The 26,822-nt window shown below is 42.0% G+C and overlaps 1 protein-coding gene across 9 annotated transcripts in view; it reads left to right on the top strand.

Annotated features, from left to right (window-relative positions):
• REPS2 (RALBP1 associated Eps domain containing 2) overlaps nucleotides 1–26,822 on the top strand; it is a 152,963-nt gene that overhangs the window by 24,209 nt on the left and 101,932 nt on the right. For all 9 annotated transcript variants that reach the window (XR_005591295.1, XM_039515105.1, XM_039515098.1 and 6 more), the window contains exon 2: nucleotides 25,036–25,159. Coding sequence is in view for 8 of the 9 variants with exons in the window: in XM_039515105.1 (XP_039371039.1) it covers nucleotides 25,036–25,159 (124 nt within the window). In the remaining variant the exon portion in view is untranslated. The remainder of the gene's footprint in view (nucleotides 1–25,035; nucleotides 25,160–26,822) is intronic.

The raw sequence follows: 26,822 nt of genomic DNA on the forward strand, positions 1-26,822 counted from the left end.
GCTTTATCATCTTCCAGTCTGTTCCTTTGAAAACTTGATTTTACTCTGTACTCCAGTTTGTTGAATAAGCTCTTGTATACTCTGTGCTCCCATCTGTGTGTCATATTATAGATTTGGATCCATATGGAATGTAAATCTCGTTCTGGCCTAAATCTGAGTCTAATCCTTTTCATAGCTTTTGTAGAAAATGAACTTCCTCTGCACGGTGTCAAGGTTTCTGAGGTCAGTGCTATCTGGTTATTCTCCCAATTTTTTTTTAACCGGTTAAAAAGTCTTGTATTGTTATGCAATACAAATTAATTGTTCTTGTACTACTGACCTATAATCCTCATGAGTGTGGTACCTCATTACTATTTTATTTTCTGTAAAAATGTGAGGGGGGAAAATGTATGGATTCCTTTATTTTAATTACTTTATATTGGCATTGTAACACTATCTGATGGAGCCAAGGATTGTGAGTGTTGCAAGATGCATTGTTATGAAAGCAATCATAAATGATTTAAAAATAATTAGGAGCTAAGGTACAATGCCCAAATATTGGAGAGATTGTTATGTCAGAGATTGTAAAGGGAGTGGAAAATACAAGTATCTTCCATTAAAAATTGTATTTATTTTGGATATCCTTCATTTGTTTGTTTTAGACCGAAGGTTACATCAGTTACTTAATTGAGCAATAATGAGTCTAAAAATTCACAGTCATTGGTTTATTTATTGTAAGTTATTTTGGGATTCATTAAGCATTTTCTAACAAGTCATTTTTGGTATCAAGCTCTTCTGCATTATTTTGTGGCATTTTGCATGCTTTGCTCCTCAGTGGAATGTTTATAATTGTCACAACTTTTCCCATGCCTATTTCCCTAGGAAGCTACAAGCAAATAATAATTTCCATATTCCTCAGAGGGCTTTGAACAGAAAATGGAAACAAACTTTACCTTGATTTGGTAGAACTAAAACAGTCCTGGTTTTGTATACACATCAGTGGGAAATCACTGTACTGTAGCTTTTTCTTTTTTATAATTATACCTTAATCAAGGATGACACGTAACTCTCCATGTTAATAAAATAATTACAGTGCAGAAACTCAAACAAAATATGATAGGCTATAATCAGGTAATGATATGGAAAAGCATCCTAACTACATGTGTAGATTTTAAAAGTTTTTAGTAAGTCTGTTCATTTTGTGTATCTGCATGTGTGTATCAAGGAGAGACTATACCCCAAACATATGGTGATGATGGGCGATCACTCATTACTGAGTATGATCATCGTCCACGGGAGTTATGGGTCCTCAGGTGGCTAATAAGGCCAACCCTTTAATCACAAGTTCTATTACAATGAGGGCAGATATTTTCAGGCTCAGCAGGAGGCTGTTGACCATGACTAGAAGCCAGTCTCTCCTTCCTCCTGCACCTCTTATCCTCTTCAGCTTGTTGGCGAGCAAGTTCAAAATGCAGGGGACCATCACACAGGACATCACTCCATTTTAAGCGATCCTGGGCAAGTGTCTCCCAAGTGTCAATGTCAATATTACACTTTTTTAGGTTGTCCTTCAGCAAGTCCTTATAATGCTTCCGTTGTCCACCCATGTTATGGTTCCCTTCTTTCAGCTGAGAAAACAGGACCTATTTTGGGAGTCGATGTTCTGGCATCTGGACAACGTGACCAGTCCAGCAGAATTGCTGACGGATGATCATTACCTCAATACTGGTTGCACCTGTCTTCCCACTTGATCTTCAGAATCTTACAAAGGCAGCGTTGATGGTGCCTCTCAAGGACTTTCAAGTGCTGTCTATAGGTTGTCCAAGTTTTGGACCCATACAACAGTGCTGGGAGAATAACGGCTTGATAAACAAGAAGCTTAGTGTCTGTTCGAATGTCGTGATCTTCAAAAATGCTGTGCCATAAACAAGAAAAAGCTATACTGGCACAACTCAGGCGATGTTGAATTTCTGCATCAATATCTGCCTTGGATGAAAGATGACTTCCAAGGTAGAGGAAATGATTGACATTCTCCAGTGCCACTCCATTGATTTTGATAGATGGGGCATGTAATACTACATTTGGAGAGGGCTGATAGAGCACTTTAGTCTTCTTGATATTAAGAGTGAAGCCATGACATGCATAAGCATCGGCAAACACTTTCAAGATAGTTTGAAGATCTTTCTCATAGTGGGCAAAGATTGCGTTGTCATCAGCGTGATGAAGTTCCACAATATATGTTGTGGAGATCTTACTCTTGGCTTTCAGCCTGCTAAGCCTGAACAGTTTTCTGTCCATTCTGTAAATGATTTCAACGCCAGCTGTAAACTTCCCAGCAATTAGGTAAAGAATGATGGCAATAAAAACCGCAAACATGGTTGGAACAATGATACAGCCCAGTTTGACTGTTTGTACTTTGAAAGGTTCACTCTGGGAGCCAGTGCTGCTCAGAACAGTCGCTTTCATGTTATGAAGCAATTTTAGGACATTGGATGTCCTGATAAATACTTTCTAAGATTGATGTACAGTCCAGGGGGCACGGTGATTCACTGAATCAAAGGCTTTAGTTAGAGCAATAAAAGCCATGTACGGTGGTCGGTTTTGCTCCTGACACTTTTCTTGCAGCTGCCATGCTGTGAAGATCATATCCAAGTTCCACAACATGGTCAGAAACCACTCTGTGACTCCGGTAAAAGTTATTCTGACAGGGGCAGAAGGCGGGTTGCAAGGATCCACGCTAGAACTTTGCCTGCAGTGGCTATGAGGGAGATACCATGATAATTTCCACAATCCACTTTGTCACCCTCTTCAAGAAAGGGGATAATCAGGGCATCCCTCATTTCACTGGGTATCTCCTGCTTTATCCAGATTTTAAGGATAAGCAGGTAAAGCTGCCATATTAGCTCTGATCCACTGTCTTTAAAGATTTCAGCAGGGATCCCATCTAGACCTGCTGCCTTGTTGTTCTTCATCTGTTTGGTGGCATTGTGTACCTCATACAAATTGGGAGAGTTTCTGAGCTCATCCCTAAATAGTTGTTGAGGGATTTGCTCAAGGACTTCATCTGCCACCATAGAATTACAGTTAAGGAGCTCTTCAAAATGTTCTTTCCAGCAAAAATTGATGGCTTTGTTGTCCTTCAGAAGTGTGGTTCCGTCCTTAGAGCGAAGAGGGTTCATACCATGGCAAATTAGTGCCATCAAGGCTATTTATGGGTCAAAGAACCCATATGTATTGTGGATATCCACGAGATGTTGGGGTTATTGCACTTCCTCAATCCATCATTTGTTCTTGAGTTCTCTGGTTTTATGTTGGACTTCTGCCCTTGCCTTGGCATGGGCTTCTCTCTTTATATTACAATTTGTCGTTCTGCCAAGCACGAAATGCCATTCTCTTCTCATTGATGAGTTGCTCAATTTCAGCATCATTCTCGTCAAACCAGTCCTGATGTTTTCTGGTTTGGTAGCCTATGGTTTCCTCACAGGCATTGATGATTACTGCTTTCAACTGGCTCCAATGTTCCTCAGTTTCTTCCGGAAACTCTGATGGGAGCTTTTCTTCTAAGACTGCTTGAAAGTGGTCACGCTTAATAGGGTCCTTCAAATCTTGAACCTTCAATTTGCACCTGACCTGCTTCTTTTGCAGCCTCCATTTGGGAGCGATCTTAATTTTCATTGTGGATCGAAGAAGGCGATGATCAGTACAACAGTCATCAGCACTTGTCATTGCTCTTGTGAGAAGTAGATCACTACGATCTTGGGCACGATCTATGACATAGTCGAGGAGATGCCAGTGCTTTGACCATGGGTGTCTCCAAAATGTTTTGAACTTTTCCTTTTGTTGGAAAAGAGTGTTCGTAATAATAAGTTCATGGTTCAGCACACTTGGTCAAGAGCAGAATTCCATTTGAATTGCTTTTGCCAACTCTTTCTTTCCCGATTGTTCCTTTCCACAGGTCTGAGTCTCGTCCAACACGTGCATTGAAATCCCCCATAAGGACGATATTGTCTTCTGTAGGGCTCTCCGATAAAATGGTTTCCAACTGAGAATAAAAATCTTCCTTTATGTTCTGATCTGCATCCAGTGTTGGTGCATAGGCACTCACAATAGTTGCCTGTTGATTTTTGGTGAACCTCAATTGGCGTGTCATAAACCACTCATTGATGCCAACTGGTACCTCAGAGGGGCACCTTACGAGCTTATTCTTTATAGCAAAGCCCACTCCATGCAATCGGGGCTCATCTGTAGATTTTCCCTTCCAGAAGTAGGTGTATCCTCCTTTTTCCTCCCTCACTTGTCCTTCATCAACTCTTCTAGTTTCAGACAAAGTAGCAATATCAATGTTAAACTAACTCAGTTCACAAGCAATAATGGCTGTATGTCGCTCTGGTTGGTCGCTGTTTGAGTTGTCCAACAGGATACATATGTTCCAAGTTCCAAAGTTGAAAAGTTTCTTACATTTTCGAGGTGGTGATCCTGCTGGATGTGGCTATCCAGCCAGGAAAAACAGAGGCAAGACTATTTTTAGGGTACTTTTTCTACCCCCCCCCCCATGTGGGTTGAGCAGAATGGATCCTAAAAAGGACTGCTCAGTTGTGAGATGCTCGACCCGCCTCAATCCTCGATCAAGATGGCTGTATCACACACTCACTGCCTGTGTGTCAGTCTGTAACTAGGAACTTCTGGATTTCACTGTCCTGTTCCCGTCGCCACTCGCTGATCGGCACTGGATTTGTGCAAATGTTATTTTCCAAAAAACTGGAAGGTGCCTGTGCGGGACTTCTTTTAAAGTGGGGAGACTGGTGCACAACAGTCACCACGCTATCTTTGACAGATAGAGGACTTGAAACCAATGGTATGGACACAATGATGATTGGAGATCCTCTATCTGTTGCAGCCTTCATCCACCTTCACAGCCATTGTAACATTACACAATAGTTTCAACTCCATTGTGCAGTTATCCTCCGTCTGCTCTGCTGTTAGGGACTTCTTGGATCACACTTTGTCTGGAACTTCACCCTTGACCATTCTGCCATGGGTAGCCCTAAGGGAGCATAACTCTAGGCAGCATCACTCTCGGGGTCATTGAGACACGCAAGCCTCTCCACCGCTACAAAGTGGTGATCCATGGAGAGGACCAGACATGTAAGAACTGAAGTGTACTGTTCATGCTACTGTTAAACATCAATAACAATGACGCACCATTTCCTCCCCCAAATGTTAGAACAATTCTTATGCTGTCCACCAACTCTTCAGGAAATTAGGATTTTTGCATTTGCTTTTGTAAAACACCCAACTTTGCTTTAATTGAGAGAGAAAATAAATGTAAATAAATAATTTAACAAGTGTATAGTGTTTAATAATGTGATCACATATTTGTGCTACAAGACCTCTTCCTCATTCAGTGCACAGGTAGGACTGAAGAGAAGTGCAAGAAGAGAAAGGATGTTCTGCTGTTTAAGGCTCTGGACTAGGACCCAAGAGAACTGGGTCCTATTCCTAACTCTGCTGCAGACTTCCCTACTTGAAGTTGGAAAAATTATCATCATACGTACTCAAAATGGGGCTGAATTAAGGTTATACAAGCAACCTTAATTCTGACATTTTCCAATTTCAGTGGGTTTTGGATCAGAGCTGTATGGCACTCCAAACATTCTGCAGATATAGGGTCTGGCCGCAGATTTTGAAGAATACAACAAAATCTCAATTTTTTTTTAAGGAACAAAATCTAGCTCTTTTGGTTGCAATACTAGCTTTCGTATGGTAAGTCAATATAAATGGTAAATACACTGCTGTTACCATTATAGCTTTTTGTCTGCTGAATAAAGAATCTGCTGCAGCACCAAGGTGGAAGAAGTATGGATTCTCTTCTTACCATTCCAGTAACCGTTATGGAACGTGCACTTCCAAACATAATTTTGACTGTTCTAAACTATTACACTTCTTGACTGGTATTTTTACTGAATATTTTTGAGAATAGAGAGCAATTTATGTAGTCAGGATAGAAAGTCTTAAACATTCAGAGGTTGAACAGGGTTTTCATACTAAATCAAAGTTAGGAAAAAAGATAATATTTTTATATAAAATATCTCTATATTATAGGATTACTGATCTTAGTTTTAATCAGAAAATGTACCTTTTAATTATGTTTCCATGCTTACTATCCAGCATCCATTGTCTCTAGATTCTTAGTGACCTGTCACCCAAGTGTCCTAATGATTTCTATTTAAAAGTCAAGGTTCACTAAAGTTAGAGAATAAGAAAAAAAATAGAAGGAAACGAAAAATGGTTAATGAACTACTTAGCAATCATTCATCTGTTCAAGTGTGTGAGTGTAATGTTGTTAAAAATCAAATTCATTTTTTTGTTTCAATGCAAAATTCATTAGAGAATTGGAAAAGCTGCTAGTCTCTGTATACCTTGTTTATTTATATTATTTATAACAACATATACAGACGTCTCTTGTTGGGTTTTTAGCCCATCTGTTTTATTCCTGAAAGTTGTCACTATTAAAAGGACTAACAAACTTCACGTACAGTTTTAAAATACCCGAACTGCTTTTACATTTTGTCCCAATTAAGGCGATACAGTAATATACTCATTATAAACATTAGCTCCCTAAAGACCAACAGAACAATCAACACTGCATAACTTAGGGCTTGTCTACACTATAAAATTAAGTCAACTTTATCTAATTCGACCTTGAGCCTCCAAATTAGTTAAGTCGATTGTGCGTGGCCAGATGATGCTCGTGGTCTTGATGAAGTGAATCCTCACTAGCAGTGCCTGCATCGATGCACAAAGCAGTACATCGTGGGTAGCTATCCCAAAGTGCAATTTGCCGCAGTGTGTTTTCGGAAGTTTGTGCAATGCCTCATGGGACCAAAACTTTGTGGCAGGGGAGAATGGGAACATTGTGTCAGCATCCCACGATGCATTGTGCTCAATGGCAAACAACCCAGTGGTTTTCGCACCTTAAAACCGCTGCGTGTATGCCATAACCTGAGAATCATGGAGCCTGCTCAGTTGTGCACTCTTGCTGTGAGCATCTCAAACGCCGTGCGCCTTCTCCTGCAGTATTTCCAGATCCAAAGTAGGGGCCGCTTCACGGAACATAGCGATGTCCTGCAAGCAACCCTGCTGCAAGCCATTGAAAAAAGCAATTCACAGTTGCTGCTGGCAGTCACAGAGCAGCTGCAGTCTGTTGAGCGCTGTTTCAGGTCCTTTGAAACAAGCACTGACTGGTGTGACTGCATTGTTTTACAGGTATGGAATGATGAGCAAATGTGGAAGGCCATCTTCCAAGAACTTTGTGCAGAGCTTTCCCCTGCCTTGCAGTTCAGCAACACAAAAATGAAAGTTGCTATGACAATGGAGCACGAGTGGCAATCGCTATTTGGAAGCTTGCAATACCAGATAGTTACCGGTCAGTGGAGAATCAATTTGGAGTAGGTAAATCAACCATGGGAGTTGCTGTGCTCCAAGTGTGCAGGACCATTAATCAATTTCTGCTATGAAGAGTAGTGAGTCTGGGAAATGTGCAGGACATAGTGGATGGTTTGCCACGATGGGGTTTCCTAATTGCAGTGGGGCGATAGATTGCACGCATATTCCCATTTTGGCACCAGACCACCTTGCCAAAGAGTACATAAACCAAAAGAGAGAATTGTCAATGATGTTGCAAGTACTGGTGGATCACAGGGTGCATTTCACCGACATCAATGTAGGATGGTCAGGAAAGGTTCATGACACGCACATCTTATGGAACTCGGGTCTGTTAAAAAAGCTGCAATCCAGGACTTTCTTTCCAGACCACTAAATGAACACTGACAATATTGAGATGCCTATAGTTATCCTGGGCAACCCAACCTACCCCTTGGTCCCATGGCTCATGAAGCCATACACCGGCCGTGTGGATAGCAGTAAGGAACTGTTCAACTATAGGCTAAACAAGTGCAGAATGGTGGTTGAATATGCCTTTGGTCATTTGAAAGGGCACTGGAGAAATTTACTAACAAGGTTGGACCTTAGCGAAGTGAACATCCCCATCGTGATAGCTGCCTGCTGTGTGCTCCATAACGTTTGTGGGGGGAAAAAAAGGGGTAAATTTTCCACAGGGGTGGGCAGTCGAGACAGATCTCATGGCAGCCATTTTTGAGCAGCCAGACACAGGGCAATAAGAAGAGCACGGCAAGGGGCACTGTGTATCTGTGAAGCTTTGAAAAGTCATTTCAATAATGAGCTGCTTGTCTGCATTGTGCTTTCCCAAACCTTCACCTGCCTTGTATCACTGTCCCTATAAAGCCACCCCCCCACCCAAGCCCACTGCTTCTACTCAATAAAGAACATTTATTTCTCGAATCCATTTACTTTATTTAACAAACATAAGTAAAGAGAACAGAAAAAAAAGTTAACCTTGGGGAAAAGGGGTTGTAAAGTTGGAACGGGAGAAACATTTTCAGCTGTGTAACATAATACCGCATTCCAGACCATCAAAGGTCTGTGCATGGGCTCCTTCTGTTCCTTGTACCCTCCACCTGAGTTATGTGAAAGGGATAATGGCTCATGCCTCAGGAAACGCTTGGGGGAGGGTGATTCTGCACCAGCCAATGCTGGCTGGCTGTCCACCAGCATCTGCAGAGGGACTCTACCCTACTGCTTCTGTTCCTGCAGTTGAACCAGACGCCTCAACATGTTTGCTTGGTCCCTCATAATCCGAAGCATCTCATCCTCTGCTGTACGCTCTTGCTCATTGGAAACTTTCCTGCTCTATGTCAGCTGTCCCGGAGGCATCATTATCTCAATGAACATGTGCTCCTGCGTTCTCTTTCTCCTCCTTCTAATCAGTGGAAGTCTGCTTTCAGGTGTTGATGACACGCTGAAGGACACATTTCCAGCTGTCAGTCATGGGAAAAAATAAAGGGGCCATTGTACGAGATCAATAAATATAGAATCACTTTGCTTTTTTATCTTGGTCAAACGATTGCCATTCTGTTTCCGCCTTAGACTTCCATAAGTAAAATAATTTAAGAATATTACAGTAATCTTCTGTGATATACATTCCATTTCACAGCAAAATACCTAAGCAAATGCTTAATTTTAAGCCCATAGGTAGTCCCATTGAAATAAATGGAACTCCCATGGGTTTAAAGTCACACAAGCTTAGATACTTTACTGACTGAGGGCCATAAAGTTGTATTTGTCTTAGGAGGATTATTGTCTCGTATTCTTTATGAAACTTGCCACGACATGGATAATATTTACTATCAGTTTCAATAGCCACATAAAAACAAATATTCCACACTGTTCCATCACCAAGGAAAAGAGCTCACCAAGGCTATGAAGAAAGAGAGAGGTCACACAAAGTTTCCACTCACTGCTACTTCTTACAGAGAGGCTCCTGTAGAACAGGCTACAACAAGCCATCATATAAAAATGTGTCAGTGCTGAAACTTGTATGTGCAGGTGGAGCTCAGGAAACATTTTCTAAGGCCTGATCTACACTAAAAAGTTAGGTCAAAGGAAGTCACCTTAAGTCGACCTGTTAAAGTATGTGTCTACACTACCAGGTCCTTTATGCCAACCTAAGTCGCCTCTAATGTTGACTGTGATGGGTTAGATCACAGAACCCCCCTTGGGAGCTGCCACCTGATGTGCCAAGACTACCTCTGCTCCTGCTTTCCCCGCCAGCTCAGGACCCCAGCACCTTGTCTTGCTGAGCCAGACACGCCCGTCTGCTCCAACAAAGACCCAGGGTCTGAATTATTTGCCCCAAAGCTGCAGCTTTCACTGAAAACAGGTCACAGAAGTGTTCCTGTTTTTAACACTCAGATGCCCAATTTCCAATGGGGTCTAAACCCAAATAAATCCTTTTTACCCTGTATAAAGCTTATACAGGGTAAACTCATAAATTGTTCGCCCTATATAACACTGATAGAGAGAGATGCACGGCTGTTTGCTCCCCCAGGTATTAATACATACTTTGGGTTAATTAATAAGTAAAAAGTGATTTTATTAAATACAGAAAGTAGAATTTAAGTGGGTCCAAGTAGTAACAGACAGAACAAAGTAAGTCACCAAGCAAAATAAAATAAAACACGCAAATCTATGTCTAATCAAACTGAATACAGATAATCTCACCCTCAGAGATGCTTCAGTAAGTTTTTTCCTCAGACTGGACGCCTTCCAGGCCTGGGCACAATTCTTTCCCCTGGTACAGCTCTTGTTCTAGGTCAGTTGGTGGTAGGGGATTCTTCATGATTGCTCTCCTCCTTGTTCCACCCCTTTATATATCTTTTGCATAAGGCAGGAATTCTTTGTCCCTCTCTGGGGGCTTGGCTACACTGGAGAGTTGCAGCGCTGGTGGAGGCTTTACAGCGCTGCAACTTAGTAACTGTCCACACCTGCAAGGCACATCTAGTGCTGCAACTCCCTGGCTGCAGCGCTGGCTGTACGCCTTGTCTGCTTGGGGTATAACGAGTGCAGTGCTGGTGATGCAGCGCTGCTCGTCAAGTGTGGCCACACACTAGCGCTGTTGTTGGCCTCCAGGGTATTAGGCGATATCCCAGAATGCTTTTAACTAAATTACTCTCTTTGTTTTGTTATGATGCCTCTTCGTTTTGTTGTGAACTTGGGGCTCCGGGAGCTGCTTATCTAAAAACAAACACAGCTCTTGTTTGTTGTGATCAATCTGTAACTGACTGTGAACAATCAATTGAGATAACCCACTACCTTGCTGTGATTGAGGAGAGAAACAGGGTGGGGGGGAGGGGGAGAAAGGGAGTCCGTTGGAGCAGCTGCTTATCTGGTCTGCAGGCTATTTGCAGTTAAGAGTGAATTAGGGGTCGAGGAAATGTTCAGATTTTGCGAGGCAGGGAGCTGACACACAGTGTCGGCTCCAAAAATCCACTCTCTCTCTCTCTCCCCCGCTCCCTTTCACACTACACCCCACCCCCCTCTTTTGAAAAGCACGTTGCTGCCACTTGAACGCTGGGATAGCTGCCCATAATGCGCCGCTCCCAACAACGCTGCAAATGCTGCAAATGTGGCCACATTGCAGCGCTGGTAGCTGTGAGTGTGGCCACACACCAGCGCTTTCCCTACACAGCTGTACGAAGACAGCTGTAACTCCCAGCGCTGCACATCTGTAAGTGTAGCCATGCCGTGGGTTCCCACCCCCTCCTTCTCAATGGAAAGACACCAGGTTAAAGATGGATTCCAGTTCAGGTGACATGATCACATGTCACTGCAAAACTTCATTGCCCACTTGCCAGCACACACTTATATAGGAAGACTTACAGGTAAAACAGAGCCATCTGTAGACAATTGTCCTGGTTAATGGGAGTCATCAAGATTCCAAACCACCATTAACGGCCCACACTTTTCATAATTACAATAGGCCCTCAGAGTTATATTTTATATTTCTAGTTTCAGATACAAGAGTGGTACATTTATACAAATAGGATGATCACACACAGTAGATTATAAGCTTTGTAATGATACCTTACAAGAGACCTTTTGCATGAAGCATATTCCAATTACATTATATTCACTCATTAGCATATTTTATAAAACCATATAGACTGCACAACGTCACAGTTGACTTCTGTAATCCACCACTGCAAGAGGCATAGTGCTTAATTCGATTTTCATGGATCAACTGCGAAGTAGTGCAAATGCAGCGTTGTGTAATTCGACTTAATTGGCCTCCAGGTGGTGTACCACAATGCTCATCTGTGACCATTCTGGAGATCATTCTTTACTCTGGTGGAAATGGTGGGGAGAGGAATGGTGGTGTGTGAGTGAGAGTGATGTTATTAAGGCTTTAGCCAGTTATTCAGCTGCTTCCAGGGAAGCCAGTGGAAGGACGGAGGTAAACCATCTTGAAAATCTGGTTTTTCTGGTTCCATTTTTGACTGAGATTAACTGTATGGTATACAGCAGGGCAACACTATGTATATTCCTGTCAATGCACTGGGTGCACAAAAGTATTCATTGCCTAAGTCATTAGTTCTCAACCTTGCCAGACTACTGTACTCCTTTCAGGAGTCTGATTTGTCTTGTGTATCCCAAGTTTCACCTCACTTAAAAACTACTTGCTTACAAAATCAGACACCTCCCTTGTGATTACAGCTGGGTTTTTAAAAAAATAATTTGTTTGAAAATTTTTGAAAATTTTCCTTAAAAAACAATAAAATGACATTGTTCAAAAATAGAAAAACGTTGGCCAGGTCTTCTTGTGACCTTTCCCCCCCCTTGCTTTCAAACAGCATAACTCACCTACATTTCCCTCAGTCCTCCGCGCCATAGTGCATGTACAGATCTAAAAGACACCCATCTCATATCAGCCATGGGACTCTCCTTTGTTTCACCAAGCCATTCATAGTGAAATGCAGAAGCATCTTTCCCCAAACCCTGTACAGTATCCTTCTCTATCTGCTGTTCCATGCTTGAATCAGAGAACATTAATCAAGATTTTCAAAGCTGAGTGAGAACAGAGACCTCTCTAATTTGAATGGGAGTTGTGAGACTACCTGCCTTACTCTGCTTTGAAAATCTTAGCCATCAATTTTACTCACCCTCTGTGTAATGACTAGAAACCAAATAGTTTCTTTTCCCTTTATCCTCCTCATAAGGCTCAAAGACTCCACAGTCTAGATAGAGATGTTATGATAAACTTACTTCTATGATGGTTTCAATCCAAGAATCTCAAAGCACTTTCCCAATATAATTTAGCCCCTGAGGTGGGCAGCTATAATCACCCCTCATTTTAAAGACAGGGAAGCCGAAGCTGAGAAAGGCCAAATGACATGTCCCAGGTGGAGGACATGGTCTGTGGAAGAGCTGGGAAATCTAGAGAGTTTTTTTCCTTTCCAAGCATGCACCTTAACCATCCACTCAACTCAAAACTGTCTGTAGAGCCACAGTAGCACAGTATGGACAAAGCGAGGGGATACCGGGTCAAGTGAAACTTGCTTGTAGAACCTCAATTTAGAATTACAGGCTTGCAAAGATCTGTAGCCATTTTAAATGAGCACAAAATTCTAATAAAATTAATCAGTACCAGGGATCTTCAAGTCTTTCCCTCATGGGCATTAGAATAAATTTATTCTCTCATACTGCCTGTTTCTTTTAATTTCCAGAATTGAGTTTGTCATGTAAGCAGCTGAGATTAATTTTGATAAATATTTTACGGTCTTTTTAAACTCAGGACACTAAAAGTTCATGCTTGGGTGATTGTGCAGTTACATAGAGTTAAGGGAGACTTTTCCACAAGAGCCATGGTTCATATAAATCTATTGTTTTTTATTCATCAAACCCATTTTATTGTAGCCAGGATCCACATAATTTTACTACCTACTGTATATTTTATTACGGTGTAAAAAGTTAGGAGGGAAGGTTTAATGGAAGTAAGTGCAAATCCATTGCTGAACTGTATTTAAAATACTTATCTGTGTTGGGATAGCTAACATTTAAAAACATTTTGTATAATAAAAGATTAATAACTTCTTTAATAACATAATAAATTATAGTTGATATGCTCCACCTTCAGTTTTGATTTTCAGAGAGTGTGTTGGCTCTGACAGAAAAAGATTCAGATACACTTGCCATTTCTGTTACAGAAAAACCTTGCCACTGTTGTGTACCATCAAGAGAGGCTATAGGTGAATTGGAGGCATTTAACGTCACATGTCTTGCCTGATTCACTGAGATTTAATGAGAGTTAATACATTTTTGTTCACACTTTTTGACCAGTTCTGCTGCCTATCAATCTGCAGTTTTTTGTCTCCTTGGTACTAATATTGTAACCTACTGAACTAATGTAACAGTGCATGGCTGTATACAATAGAGACAGAGAACACTCCTACTTCTGCGCTGCTGCAAAACACATGGCTTTTGCACTTGAGCTAAAGCAGAAATCTCAATTGACTGTCAGCAGTAGAAAGATTTATATCCTCTTTTCAGTTCAACCTCTATAAAATTAGATTTTTAAAAATAGATGAATACTTGAGTTGGTCTGACCTCAGAGTCCTCGTCAAATTCCAACGTGGATAATTGTGTTCTGCCTACATAAAACTCCTCTTTTAATTTCAGTTGGAACTGAAGGATAGTGTAGTGGCTCAGATACAAAACTGAGAGTCAGGGCATCTGGGTTCTATTGACAGCTATACCACAGACATTTTCTACAATTTTTCACAGATATGTTGAAAGTAGAAGATAATGGACAAATGAGCAGAGATATTTAGATTGATATTTAATGAATTTAAAGAGACATAACTTTTTAAAAAGAAATATATTTAAAAAAAGGAATCCTAATGTTCATGAAATGGATGATATTACTGAGATACTGATTTGCACCAAACAGAAGACAGACTCTGTGGAAGCTTTCCCACACTTGTGTGGGAAGACTGACATGCACTGACAAACACACATGACTGCCTTTGAGTGCTAGATGAACCTCATTTTACTTGAGAAGTTGATATGTTTTCTCATTTGCTTGACTATAGGGCCAGGTCTACCCTACCACTTTGATATAACTTATGTCGCTCAGGGGTGTGAATAAACCACTCTCTGGAGCGAAGTAAGTTGCAGAACCTAAGTGCCTGTGTGGACAGAGCTATGTCGGTGGGAAGATCTGCTCCCGCCATCATAGCTATCTCCTCTTGTGGAGGTGGATTTATTATGCCAACGGGAGAGCTCTTTCCTGTTGGCATAGAGTGTTTTCACCAGACGTGCTACAGCAGCACAGCTGCACCAATGTAGTGCTTCTAGTGTAGACTAGTCCTAAGAGGGAAAAGTGGAAAAAAATAAATAACGTTGTGGACTAAATACTGTTTGTCTCAATCAGGTACATAGTTCTATTGATTTCAATCAGACTAGGCACCTGAATAATGAAATTAGGATGGCCCATGTACTGCTGTATTCAGACGGTGACAAGTCTCCAAATGTGGGTGAGCTGATACTCTGGGAAAATATATGAACTGGTTAAGCAGATAAGAAAATAATGGATTGATAAAGGATGTTAATTTTCAAATATAGCTTTTTAGGAAGTCTTTTAAATTAAGGGTAAAAATGTTGACATGCTTTTTATTGCTACTTTCCCAGTCTAATGAGCTATACCTGTGTATTAAAATCTCACTACCTAATGCTGTGTTTGCTCACACAAGTTGAATTGACTATTTTTTGTATAAATTTAATACAACCAGTTTATGTGAGAAAGAAATACATAGAATAATTCCAAATTGATGAAATTTTTTTGCCAGATGCATCAGCCATTGGCCAAATAGGTTTCGAAATATATTACAGCTTCCTCTCTTTTATCTGCAAGGACTTGTTACACTATCTTAAAAACATGTGTTAGAAAATTTAGTTTAGTGAAGACACTTGGGTTTCCTTTTTAAAGGAAAGGTAGAATCAAACATCAGCAAATTGAATTGTTAGGAGCCATTAGAAATGTGGAACCCTGTTTTCCTGAAAACAATTTCCCGTTGTCTGTGTTTAGAGACTTCTGAATATCTTTCAGGATGGAGGCCTTCTAAATTTTCAGACATGGTTCGTGTTGGAAGATCCAGTCACATCTTCAGCAAAACATGCAGATAGGGAAAATAGAGATTTGTTTGGACAGTTCTCCTATCTGAAACAGGAAGAGCTAAGCACAGAGGAACTGGATTCCTTCACCATTATAGCTCTGTGAAAACCGTTTTAAATATAACAAGTGTATCAGCAATCTTGCAAGTTTTTCTGTCACTAAGTCATTAGTATAAATCAACGTAACATTCATAACCAGCCCTGGCTCAAAATATTTGAAATCCTTTGTCCAACCATGCTGGCCACACATCCTAACTTACCATTCTTTTTATAATATTTGTGCACAGTCTCTTTTCTATTACCCAGCTGTAAGAATCTTTCCACTGTCTGTTTATTGCTAACAGTTTTCTGCCTATGCTCAGAGATTGTATCTATAAAACTACAGTATACACAGTATTTCCTTTTCCTTTTAAATCTATCTCTAAAATATTCTTTAAAAAAAATCCTCGAAAACCTTTATAAATATGTGTGATCCTCTCCAGGGTATGTTAAATTGCAGGTCTTGTAATAATATTCAGTATTGGCATCTTTTTACACTGCTCAGAACTCCTTGAACGTTTTTAAATAAAGCAGCTATACTCATTTGGCCATAAAAGGATAAAATAGGATTGTGGAGGAGCACTTTTCTTCCTGAGACATAGAGGTGATGTGAAGCAGCCTCATTTATACATGTCCCTCATTCTCAGGTCATGTCTACACTAGAGAATATTGTGAAAAAATTCTTACCAATGCTATGATCACTTTTATCAGGAGATTGGTTTTGACTTAATGAAGGGACTGGTTTCTAGTGCTTTTTTACTGGTGGATGTTCTACAGCTCAGTTCAGAAGGAATTATATAAACAAGTGATTCTCAACCATGGATACACAGAGATCTTCTAGGGGTACATCAACTCATCTAGATGTTTGCCTAGTTTTACACAAGCTATATAAAAGTGCTAGTGAAGGCAGTACAAACTAAAATTTCATGTAGACAATGACTTGTGTATACTGCTCTGTATATTATACACTGACATTTAAGTATAATATTTATATTCCAATCAATTTATTTTATGATGATATGGTAAAAATGAGAGTGTGTGCAATTTTTCAGTAATAGTGTGCTGTGACACTTTTTATTTTTATGTCTGATTTTGCAAGCAAGTAGTTTTTAGGTGAGGTGAAACTTGGGATATACAAGACAAATCAGACTCCTGAAAGGAGCAGGGCTGCCCAGAGGATTCAGGGGGCCTGGGGCAAAGTAATTTTGGGGGCCCCTTCCATAAAACAAAGTTGCAATACTATAGAATGCTATATTCTTGTGGGGGGCCCCTGTGAGGCCTGGGGCAAATTGCCCCACTTGTTGTTCTCCGCTCCCTTCTCCCCCTCCCCTCGGCAGCCCTGGAAAGGAGTACAGTAGTCTGGCAAGGTTGAGAGCTACTGATATAAACTATGATACTGGAGATGGCAGAAATTGTCTAACATGATCCTTAACCTCGGGAGTAATTGTTTGAACTGGAAGAATCTTTCACACTCCCTCTTTTGTAATTAAATACCTACCAGTATGCTTGATAAAATTCAGTTATTCCTGAATTTTAGTCATTTTTAGATGACTTAGGCAACAAATACTTTTGTGCACCCAGTGCATTGGCAGGAATGCACATAGTGTTTTCCTGCTGTATACCATACAGTTAACCTCAGCGGTATTCAGAGTGGTGCACTCTGGGCAGCTATCCCACAGAGCATCTCTTCCTCTTCTGCCGCTAAGAGTTGTGGGAAGGCGGAGGGGGTCGTGGGGCATCCTGGGTCCTGTGCCAATGCCCAATGGTGTATTGCTTCGCATCCCAGAAATTCCTGTGCTTCCATATGCATTCCATACTGCACGCTCTGCCTCTTCGGTCTCCAGGAATGGATCCCGCACTGTTGACCAGTATGCTGCTCACTCTGACTAACACATCACGAGTGGCAGTGGAGTTTTTCCTTAAACTATAAAGACAAGAGGTGTGCAACATCGATCTTGCCACACACAGTAGCTACAACATGAGATTGCTTGGGGCATTCACGGAGGTGCTGACCACAGAGGAACACCGCTTTGGGGGTTGGGAAACAAACTCTGAGTCGTGAGATCACATCGTCATCAGGGGCGGCTCCAGGCCCCAGCACGCCAAGCGCATGCTTGGGGCAGCATGCCGCGGGGGGCGCTCTGCCGGTCGCCGGGAGGGCAGCAGGCGGCTCCGGTGGACCTCCCACAGGCATGCCTGCGGAGGGTCCGCTGGTCCCGCGGCTCTGGTGGAGCATCCGCAGGCATGCCTTTGGGAGGTCCACTGGAGCTGCGGGACCAGCAGACCTTCCACAGGCACGTCTGTGGGAGGTCCACCGGAGCCGCGGGACCGGCAGAGCGCCCCCCGCAGCGTGCCGCCGTGCTTGAGGCGGCGAAATTGCTAGAGCCGCCCCTGATCGTCATGCACATCTGGGATGATGAACAGTGGCTGCAGAACTTTCGGATGAGGAAAGCCACATTCATGGGACTGTGTGATGTGCTCGCCCCAGCTCTGTGGCGCAAGGACATGAGCATGAGAGCTGCCTTGCCGTTGGAGCAGCGCGTGGCGATTGCACTGTGGAAGCTGGTTACTCCAGACTGCTACCGATCGGTTGCTAACCAGTTCAGAGTGGAAAAGTCGACCGTTGGACTCGTGTTGATGGGAGTCTGCAGTGCCATTAATTGCATCCTTCTCCAAAAGACCATGACTCTGGGCAACATGCGTGACATAGTGCATGGCTTTGCACAAATGGGCTTCCCTAACTGTGGAAGGGTGATAGATAGCATGCATATTCCAATTCTGGCACCAGACCACCTAGCCACCACGTACAGTAGTCGGAAGGGGTATTTCTCTATGGTTCTCCAGGCGCTTATGGATCACCGTGGGTGTTTCATGGACATTAACGCAGGCTGGTCCGGAAAGGTGCGTGACACACGCATCTTTCAGAACACTGGCTTGTACAGGAAGCTGCATGCAGGGATTTTCTTCCCGGATCAGAAGATCACAGTAGGGGAAGTCGAAATGCCCACTGTGTTCGTGGGAGACCCTGCCTGCCCCTTAATGCCATGGCTTATGAAGCTATACACGGGGAACCTTGACAGCAACAACAAATGGTTCAACAACAGGCTGAGCAAGTGCAGAATGAGTGTTGAGTGTGCTTTTGGCCGTTTAAAAGCCCACTGACGCTGCCTATATGGGAGGCTGGACCTGGCCGATGACAGTATTCCTATGCCTATAGCTGTGTGCTGTACGCTCCATAATATTTGTGAAGGGAAAGGTGAAAGCTTCACTCAGAGCTGGACTATTAAGGCGCAGCACCTGAAGGCTGAATTTGAACAGCCAGAGACCGGGGCTATTAGAGGGACGCAGTGCGGGACCATAAGGATCAGGGATGCCTTGAGGCAGCAATTTGAAGCTGAAAGCCACTAATATTTGTTGCTATGCTCGGGAGTGAAGTGTTTGTAATGCTAGGAGTTGATTGGGATTGGTGCAGACGATGCACTATGAAGGTTTAAAAAAATTGCCTGTTGCTTTGCAGGGCCCTGTTTGCTTTCAATTAATAGAATAAAGATTGCTTTAAACCAACACAATTATTTTATTAAAAAACAACCACCGGAGGAGAGAGACAAACAAAAAACCATATCAGCACAGTGGGGGATGAGGGAACAGAGGGTCCCAGGAGCAGGTGGGATGCTGGAACTGTTAAAGATTTGTGTATGTCCAGGGATTATATCCAACCTTGTCCTCTGGAGTACAGTGCAGTGGGTACTGTACTTTAGCAGGGCTAAACTGCAGAGGGATGGATGTTGAGTTCAGTGGGTACTGGGAGTCTGCAGTGCTGGACTGTGATGGAGCAGGAGTGCAATGCCACGGGTATAGACTGGAGCCAGGAGGTTGATAAGAGTGTATTGATGGTGTCGGGGGGGAGGGGGGAAGGGGGGCTCATGGCAAAGAGTTTTGTGACAGCAGCTGCAGGGCAGGGTGGGCGCGGAGCTGCTCTGTTTGCAGTGCTAGTAGAGCCTGAAAGTTGTTATATTAATTTCACAAATCTATCGATCTATCGATCGAGAGACCAAGCTTTGTAAAATTAATATGTATATATATATAAACTTTATATTTGGACCTTATTCTGTTTTCACATTTGCAGGGCTACCCTCCCCTGGGGAGCAGAAGAGTGAGCTGGGATGTGGGGGAGGATTGTGTAGGACCTGGGGATTTGTGCAGCAGGACCTGGAGTGGGGAAATCAGGGATATATATAGGAAAACTCGGGTGGGGTGATCCAGGTGTCTCTGCTGAGGCATCAGCATTTGAAGGGCTGCTGTTTCTTCTTTGCACTGTTGGGAGCCAGCACTTGAAGCAGAGACCGCCCTGGCTCTGCAGCACTAGGCAGCAGCACGGGGTTGGGGGTCAGACTCACTCTGTGATGACAGTGTGGCTCATCAAGGACTCCCTACCATTTGCTGCCTCAGCACCCTGGGGACCCAAAGCAGCAGCAAATGGAAGGTCATCAGGTGCTGATGCCTTGATGAAGAGATGTTGAATCTCTCCATTACTACTGATCACCTGTACAGCCCCAGTCCCCTTAACTAGGTTTCCCTAAGCCCCCAACCAAAACCTTCATCCTTCCTCTTAGTACCCTGGCACACTGTGCAGAGTGCAGCTCCTCTCTATAGAAATAGACAGGGGTGGGGAGAGAGCCATCTCCCCACACAGGATGCTCCCAACTCCAGTCCGTGTGCAGACCAGAGTCCTCTGATTCCTGCTGGAAAAAAATGTGAAAATAAGATGTGGTCAGTTATAAAAAGTAAACCAGAAAAGTAAATACATTCAAGTAAGGTAATGGCAAACTTTCCTTGATTAATTGCAAAAATATAGCTTCAGAGTATCCACCTCCCTCGTCGTCAGGTAGCCAAAGGAAGGAAGCTTCTTAATTTCTTGATCACAAGATGGACTTCAGCCAGGCATCTCAGAAGCTAAGAGGAGGAGGAGAAGAAAGTCAAGACTTGTTCAGCCAGAGCAGTAGCCATGTAGGGTTAGTCTACATGGGTGATTAATTTCAGACTAATGGACTTTTTTTTTTTAAATTGAAAGGGGCTGCATCCACATGATGCAATTCTTCTTTTGAACTGACTGGCTATTTATTGTGAATTGGATAAATCCACTTTGGAAAAAGTTTATGTGAATGTAGTTCTATTTTGAGTTAACTTTTCAGTCCTCCCACTGGTATAGCACACTGCATTGCTTCACACCAGGACTGACCTGTCGGTTTACCTGTGTGCCCTGTACTGACGACTGAGTGTTGCTATGACCCAGGGCATCCCTCAGTTCGGGTCACTCCATCTCAAAAAAAGATATATTAGAATTGGAAAAAGGCACAGAGAAGGGCAACAAAAATGATAAGGGATATGGAACAGCTCCTGTATGAGAAATTAAAAAGACTGGGACTGTTCAGCTTGGAAAAGAGATGACTAAGGGGGGACATGATAGAGGTCTATGAAATCGTGAATGGTGTGGAGAAAGTAAATGAGTAAGTGTTATTTTCTCCTTCACATGACATAAGAACCAGGGGTCACCCAATGAAATTAATAGGCAGCAGGTTTCAAACAAACAAAAGGAAGTATTTCTTCACACAACTCAGTCAACCTGTGGAACCTGTTGCCAGAGGAGGTTGTGAAGGCCAAAACTATAACAGGGTTCAAAAAGGATTATATAAGTTCATATATGATTGGTTCATCAACAGCTATTAGTCAAGATGGTCAGGGATGCAACCCCAGGCTCTGGATATCCCTAGCTTTTGATTGCCAGAAGCTGAGAATGAATTATTTGATGATTGCCCTGTTCTGTTCACTCTCTCTGAAGCACCTGGCATTGGCCACTGTCAGAAGACAGGCTACTGGGCTAGATGAACCATTGTTCTGACCCAGTACCTAGGGAGGTGGTGGAATCTCCTTCCTTAGAGGTTTTTAAGGTCAGGCTTGACAAAGCCCTGGCTAGGATGATTTAGTTGGGAATTGGTCCTGGTTTGAGCAGGGGGTTGGACTAGATATCTCCTGAGGTCCCTTCCAACCCTGATATGATTCTATGAGTATGGCCATTCTATGTTCTCAGTGCTAGCCGGCAGAGGGCACACCATATCATAACTCACATCAGGCCTGACCTACTCATTTCCCCAACACATTGTTGTCATATTCTGTATATAAAGGTGTAATTTAAAATAGCATATGCAGACTGATAAGACACTGGTCATTACTCCATGTTGTACGTATGGCAGTGTGTAAAGAGTTATACATGTGTGCTGGAAGTATGTTCTTAAAAGGTGTTTTTCAGGCAGTGCATCTGCCCAACCTGTCCTAGACAAAGGAATATTGTTTTGCCTGTTTTCCTGTGTCTCCAATGTAAATTGAGCCAGGTAACAATCCAGAGGACGAATTAAAATACATCTACATATAAAGTAAACAAAGCCATAAAGCTAAATGAGCAGGGGGGAAGACCACTTAAAGATCATGACAGGGGATGGAGCCTGCACCCCCAGCAAGCATTCCTGGCTCTTGAAATAGGGACAGTAGAGTTTGGGGAATTATAAGCAGAAGCAGAGAGCCATTTTAGCATCTATCATCTAAGAAATGAAGGGGGAGCAATACCCTTTGAACCCATGAAAAGTGTGTCCTCTTGGCCTGAAAACTAAGAGTAGCTGAAACTGACTATCAGTGAGAAACCTGCATAGGCAAAGATTGTAACTTGCTGAAGTTAAGTTTTAGTAACTAGAAAGCATGTTTTGTTTTGTTTTCCTTATAACCACATCAGTATCTTCTGGTCTTACTTATTATCACTTAAATATCTGTTCTTTGTTAATACATTTATTCTTGTTTTATTTATAGGAGCATAAACTCTGGCTAGTCAAGTGTAAAAGTATATAGACAGGCCAAAAAAGAATTTGAAGAACAACTAGGAAAAGACACAAACTATATTTTTTTAAAGTGAAAAGCAAGAAGTCTGCCAACAAATCAGTGGGGCCATTTGACAGTTGAGATGCTAAAGGAGCACTCAAAGAAGACGAAGCCATTGCAGAGAAGCTAAATGAATTTTCTGCATCAATCTTCAGTGCAGAGGATGTGAGGGAGAGTCCCATACTGGAGTCATTCTTTTTAGGTGACAAATCCGAGGAACTGGCCCAAATTGAAGTGTCAGTAGAGGAGGTTTGGGAACAAATTGGCAAATTAAACAGTAATAAGTCACCAGGACCAGATGGTATTCACCCAAGAGTTCTGAAGGAACTCAAATATGAAATTGAAGAACTAACAACTGTGGTATGTAACCTGCCAGTTAGTCTCTCTACCAGATGACTGGAGGATAACTAGGGTAACAGATTTTTTTTCAAAAAGGCTTCAGAAGTCAATCCTAGCAATTTCAGGCCAGTAAGCCTAACTTCAGTACCAGGCAAATTGGTTGAGACTATAGTAAAGATCAGAATTATCAGACACACAGAGGAACACAATATGTTGGGGAAAAGTCAACATGGTTTTGTAAAGGGAAATCATGCCTCATCAATGGATGGATAGAGGGTTCTTGGACTTTCAGAAAGCCTGTGACAAGATCCCTCACCAAAGGCTCTTGAGCAAAGTAAGCAATCGTGGGATAAGAGGGAAGGTTCTCTGATGGATCAGTAACTGGTTAAAAGACAGGAAGCAAAGGGTAGGAATAAATTGTCAGTTTTCACAATGGAGAGAGTTAAATAGCTGGGTCCCGCAAAGATGTGTCCTGGGACCAGTGCTGTTCGACTTATTCATAAATGATCTGGAAAAAGGGGTAAACGGTGAGATATGAAAGTTTGCAGATGATACAAAATTACTCGAGATTGTTAAGAATGCTGGGTGCTTACTCTGAAGAAGGTCAGTGTCTTGTGTATGCACTGATTCAGAGGTAAAAAGCCAGCCTTATGGATGAAATTACTTTGGATTAGTGTTCCACAACAGTTAGTGTACACAAACTTGGAAAAACCCCACCATGTAGAGAAGCTTTTAGGAAGGAAAATGTTAATGTACTGATAATTTTCCTTGATTATTCAAGTCTACTGTTTTGATCCATCTTTAGAGGACCAGGGATTCACTCTTTAATTACTGTTTCCCCTTACATTCTCTAATAATTAAAATAAATTCAGAAAACTAATTACTCATTTATTTCATTTGTTAGTACTAGTGAAAAATAACAACAAAATCTCCCTTGTTGTTATTGCTTTAGGAATACCCCACTCTGGTGGTTTTCCCAGGTGGTCAAGCTTACCCATGGAGTGATGGGTCAGGTTCCGTTTTCCTTTTTGCACTCAGATAGTAAAATCTCAGCAAGATTGGGAGACGTGAATCATCATTCAGTTTATCAAGTAAACTGAGGCTTCCCTGTTCACCCCGGGGAATGTGTCTTCGTTCTAACCGGAAGATCTGACTGAAGTCTGTTTTGGGAGCTTTTCTGAATTTCAGGTTACATCTACATAGCAAAAAAACCCCATGGCAGCGAGTCTCAGAGCCCAGGTCAGCTGACTTGGGCTTATGCTATGAGGCTAACACGGCAGTGTAGATGCTTGGGCTGGAGCCCGGGCTCTAAAACCCTGCGAGAATGGAGAATCTCAGAGCCCAGGCTCCAGCCCGAACATCTACATCGCTATGTTTAGTCTCACAGCATGAGCCTGAGTCAATTGATTCAGGCTCTGAGACTCGCTGCTGTGGGTTTTTTTTGTTTTGTTTTGTTTTGCTGGGTAGACATACGCTCAGTTGTGGTCTGCATTTCAAACTTTGCCCATAGAGAATATTTATTTACCTGAAGGCCAGGTGAACCGAATGAGGAAAAACTAAATTTGTCTTCTCCATAGACAAGGATGTTGAGGTCTAATAAACAGAGTAGGTGAATTTGCACTAGTAGTTGCTAACTTGTGTGTGTGTTTGAGAGAGGAGTTTAATTTCAAGCCTAGCTAACTTTTCACAAAAATAATCTGCTGTGATATTTTTAGGGTATTTTTTTTTTTTTTTATTTTGTAGTTAGAATGATTATCTGAATTATTGTTGGACAGAGATAGTAAAAATTAATACTTCCTATTTATAATCCAGCTTTCAGCCCAAAGAGCTTTCATAGACTGTATACTCAAAGGGATCCTTTCCCCTACTAATGAAATGCAGTCACCTCTTGGGTAGAAACAGGTTAACTATTTTATAGCAGCAATGGTACACTGCAGTGTTTTTTGAAGGAGTAATAAATAACTACTTATCTATTTTAAATTGAGGGATATTCAGGTATACAGAGTGACCTGAACTGGATTGCTCACTTTTAATAAGGCACTGCAAACAGACTTGTGAGGTTTTTAGTTCTAGAAGACTTCTCTGCTTCAATACTCAATGCAAGTTTCCTAAGAGGAAAGAGTGAGATGTATTTTACAAAGTGTGTATTTTTTTCTCTTTTAGATCACAGAACTTTGTGGGGCAAAACGTGTGGGTTATTTTGGTCCGGCTCAATTTTATGTTGCTTTGAAACTAATTGCTGCAGCGCAGTCTGGCCTTCCAGTACGGATAGAGAGCATTAAGAGTGGTAAGTAGCTCACATTACTTAGTGTGCTCCGAGCTTGTTCTTTAATTTCTTTAACATTCATTGTACATTATTTGCTTCATTGCCTTTTTCTTCCAACCTATTTGTAAAGCAAAATCCTATCTATCTATCTATCTATCTTTATTTATTTATTTATATTTTAGGGGGAGGCGGGGAAGAGGTTAAATTAGTTTTATAATCCATAAATTATGGGTAGAAATTTACAATGAAATCCTTGTCAAGAGCTCATGCTGCAAAACGTCTCTTAGTCTATAAGGTGCCACAGGATTCTTTGTTGCTTTTAATGAAATTCTTGGGTTCTATGTGCAAAGTTGTTACATGGATAGAAAAGTACAAATTGCTTCTGCATCCATAAAAGCATTATAGAAATAACAGGACAGTTGGCAATCATCGTTCTGGGTCCATTTTTGCCACCGTCACTCATGCTGTATGGTACTTTAGGCTTAAAAGTTCTGCTCAGGCTGATCTGTGCAACTACATGGAGCCCTATGGAAGTTGGGGCTCCTTGGGAAGTCAGGGGTCTGTCTGTGCAGAACACTTTGCCAGAGTGAGGCCTTTCTTTGCAAGTAGACCCACTTTGAAATGAATGGGTGCAGGTAGCAAAATCACTCACTGTGTCAGTAAATGTTACACCAGGGGTTCTCAAACTTCATTGCGCTGCAACCCCCTTCTGACAACAAAAATTACTACAGGACCCCAGGAGGGGAGACCAAAACCTGAGCCCATCTGTGCCCCACTGCCCTGGGCAGGGGGGTGGGGGGGGGGACCCAAGAGCTTCAGCCCCAGGCAGGGGACCCTGCCACCCAGGACTGAAGCCCTTGGGCTCTGGCTTTGGCCCTGGGTTGTGGGACTCGGGCTTTGGCTTCAGCAAGTCTAATGCCAGTCCTGGCGACCCTATTAAAATAGGGTTGTGACCCACTTTGGGGTCCCGACCTACAGTTTTGAGAACTGCTGTGTTAGAGTATCCATTAGAGATTATTTCAAACATATTTGCTGTTTGGATTCCATTGTAACTTGATGTTAAGTACACCCTCTCTGCAGACAAAAATATTTTTTAAAAGAAACTTCTTAAAAATCCCAAGTGGATGGGATGGAAGAACATGTTTACTGGTGAGATCCTAATAGCTAATAAATGGAAGTAATTAGATCCATTGTGCCACCTGCACTGCCAGCCCAGAAGCAAAGGATTTAAACTTCAAAGTGGGCATCTCAAATTCTGACCCTCTGCTGGGCCTATTATGTCAGTTTGACATAGAAACTGTGTAGTGTCAATCCAGTTTAGCACAGCTGAACTCCCACTAACCGGGGAGCCATCCAAAGGCATCTGTTGTAATCAAGTGATTTTAGTGCTAAAATGTAAACTGCTTCAGGTGGAATAGGAATTCCAAGGTCTCATTTCCATAGCTATCTTGTGCCATTTTGTCATTCTTGATCCTTCTGTTTGAATGAAATATTTTTGAAATCCTTGAAAAGAACTCACTTGGGTGTCAATCAGAATCAAGGCATTATTAATTAGGATAGGTTTTCAGTTGAATTAGAGGTATCAAGGTATTTATATTGATCTTGCAGAAATAAGCCTGAGAAACATATAACATGTAGTACCATGTTTCAAAACCTTACTGTATATGTGTTTTGTACCAGGATC

The sequence above is a fragment of the Mauremys reevesii genome, linkage group 1 (genome assembly GCF_016161935.1).
Source record: "Mauremys reevesii isolate NIE-2019 linkage group 1, ASM1616193v1, whole genome shotgun sequence".
NCBI classification, from domain to species: domain Eukaryota; kingdom Metazoa; phylum Chordata; order Testudines; family Geoemydidae; genus Mauremys; species Mauremys reevesii.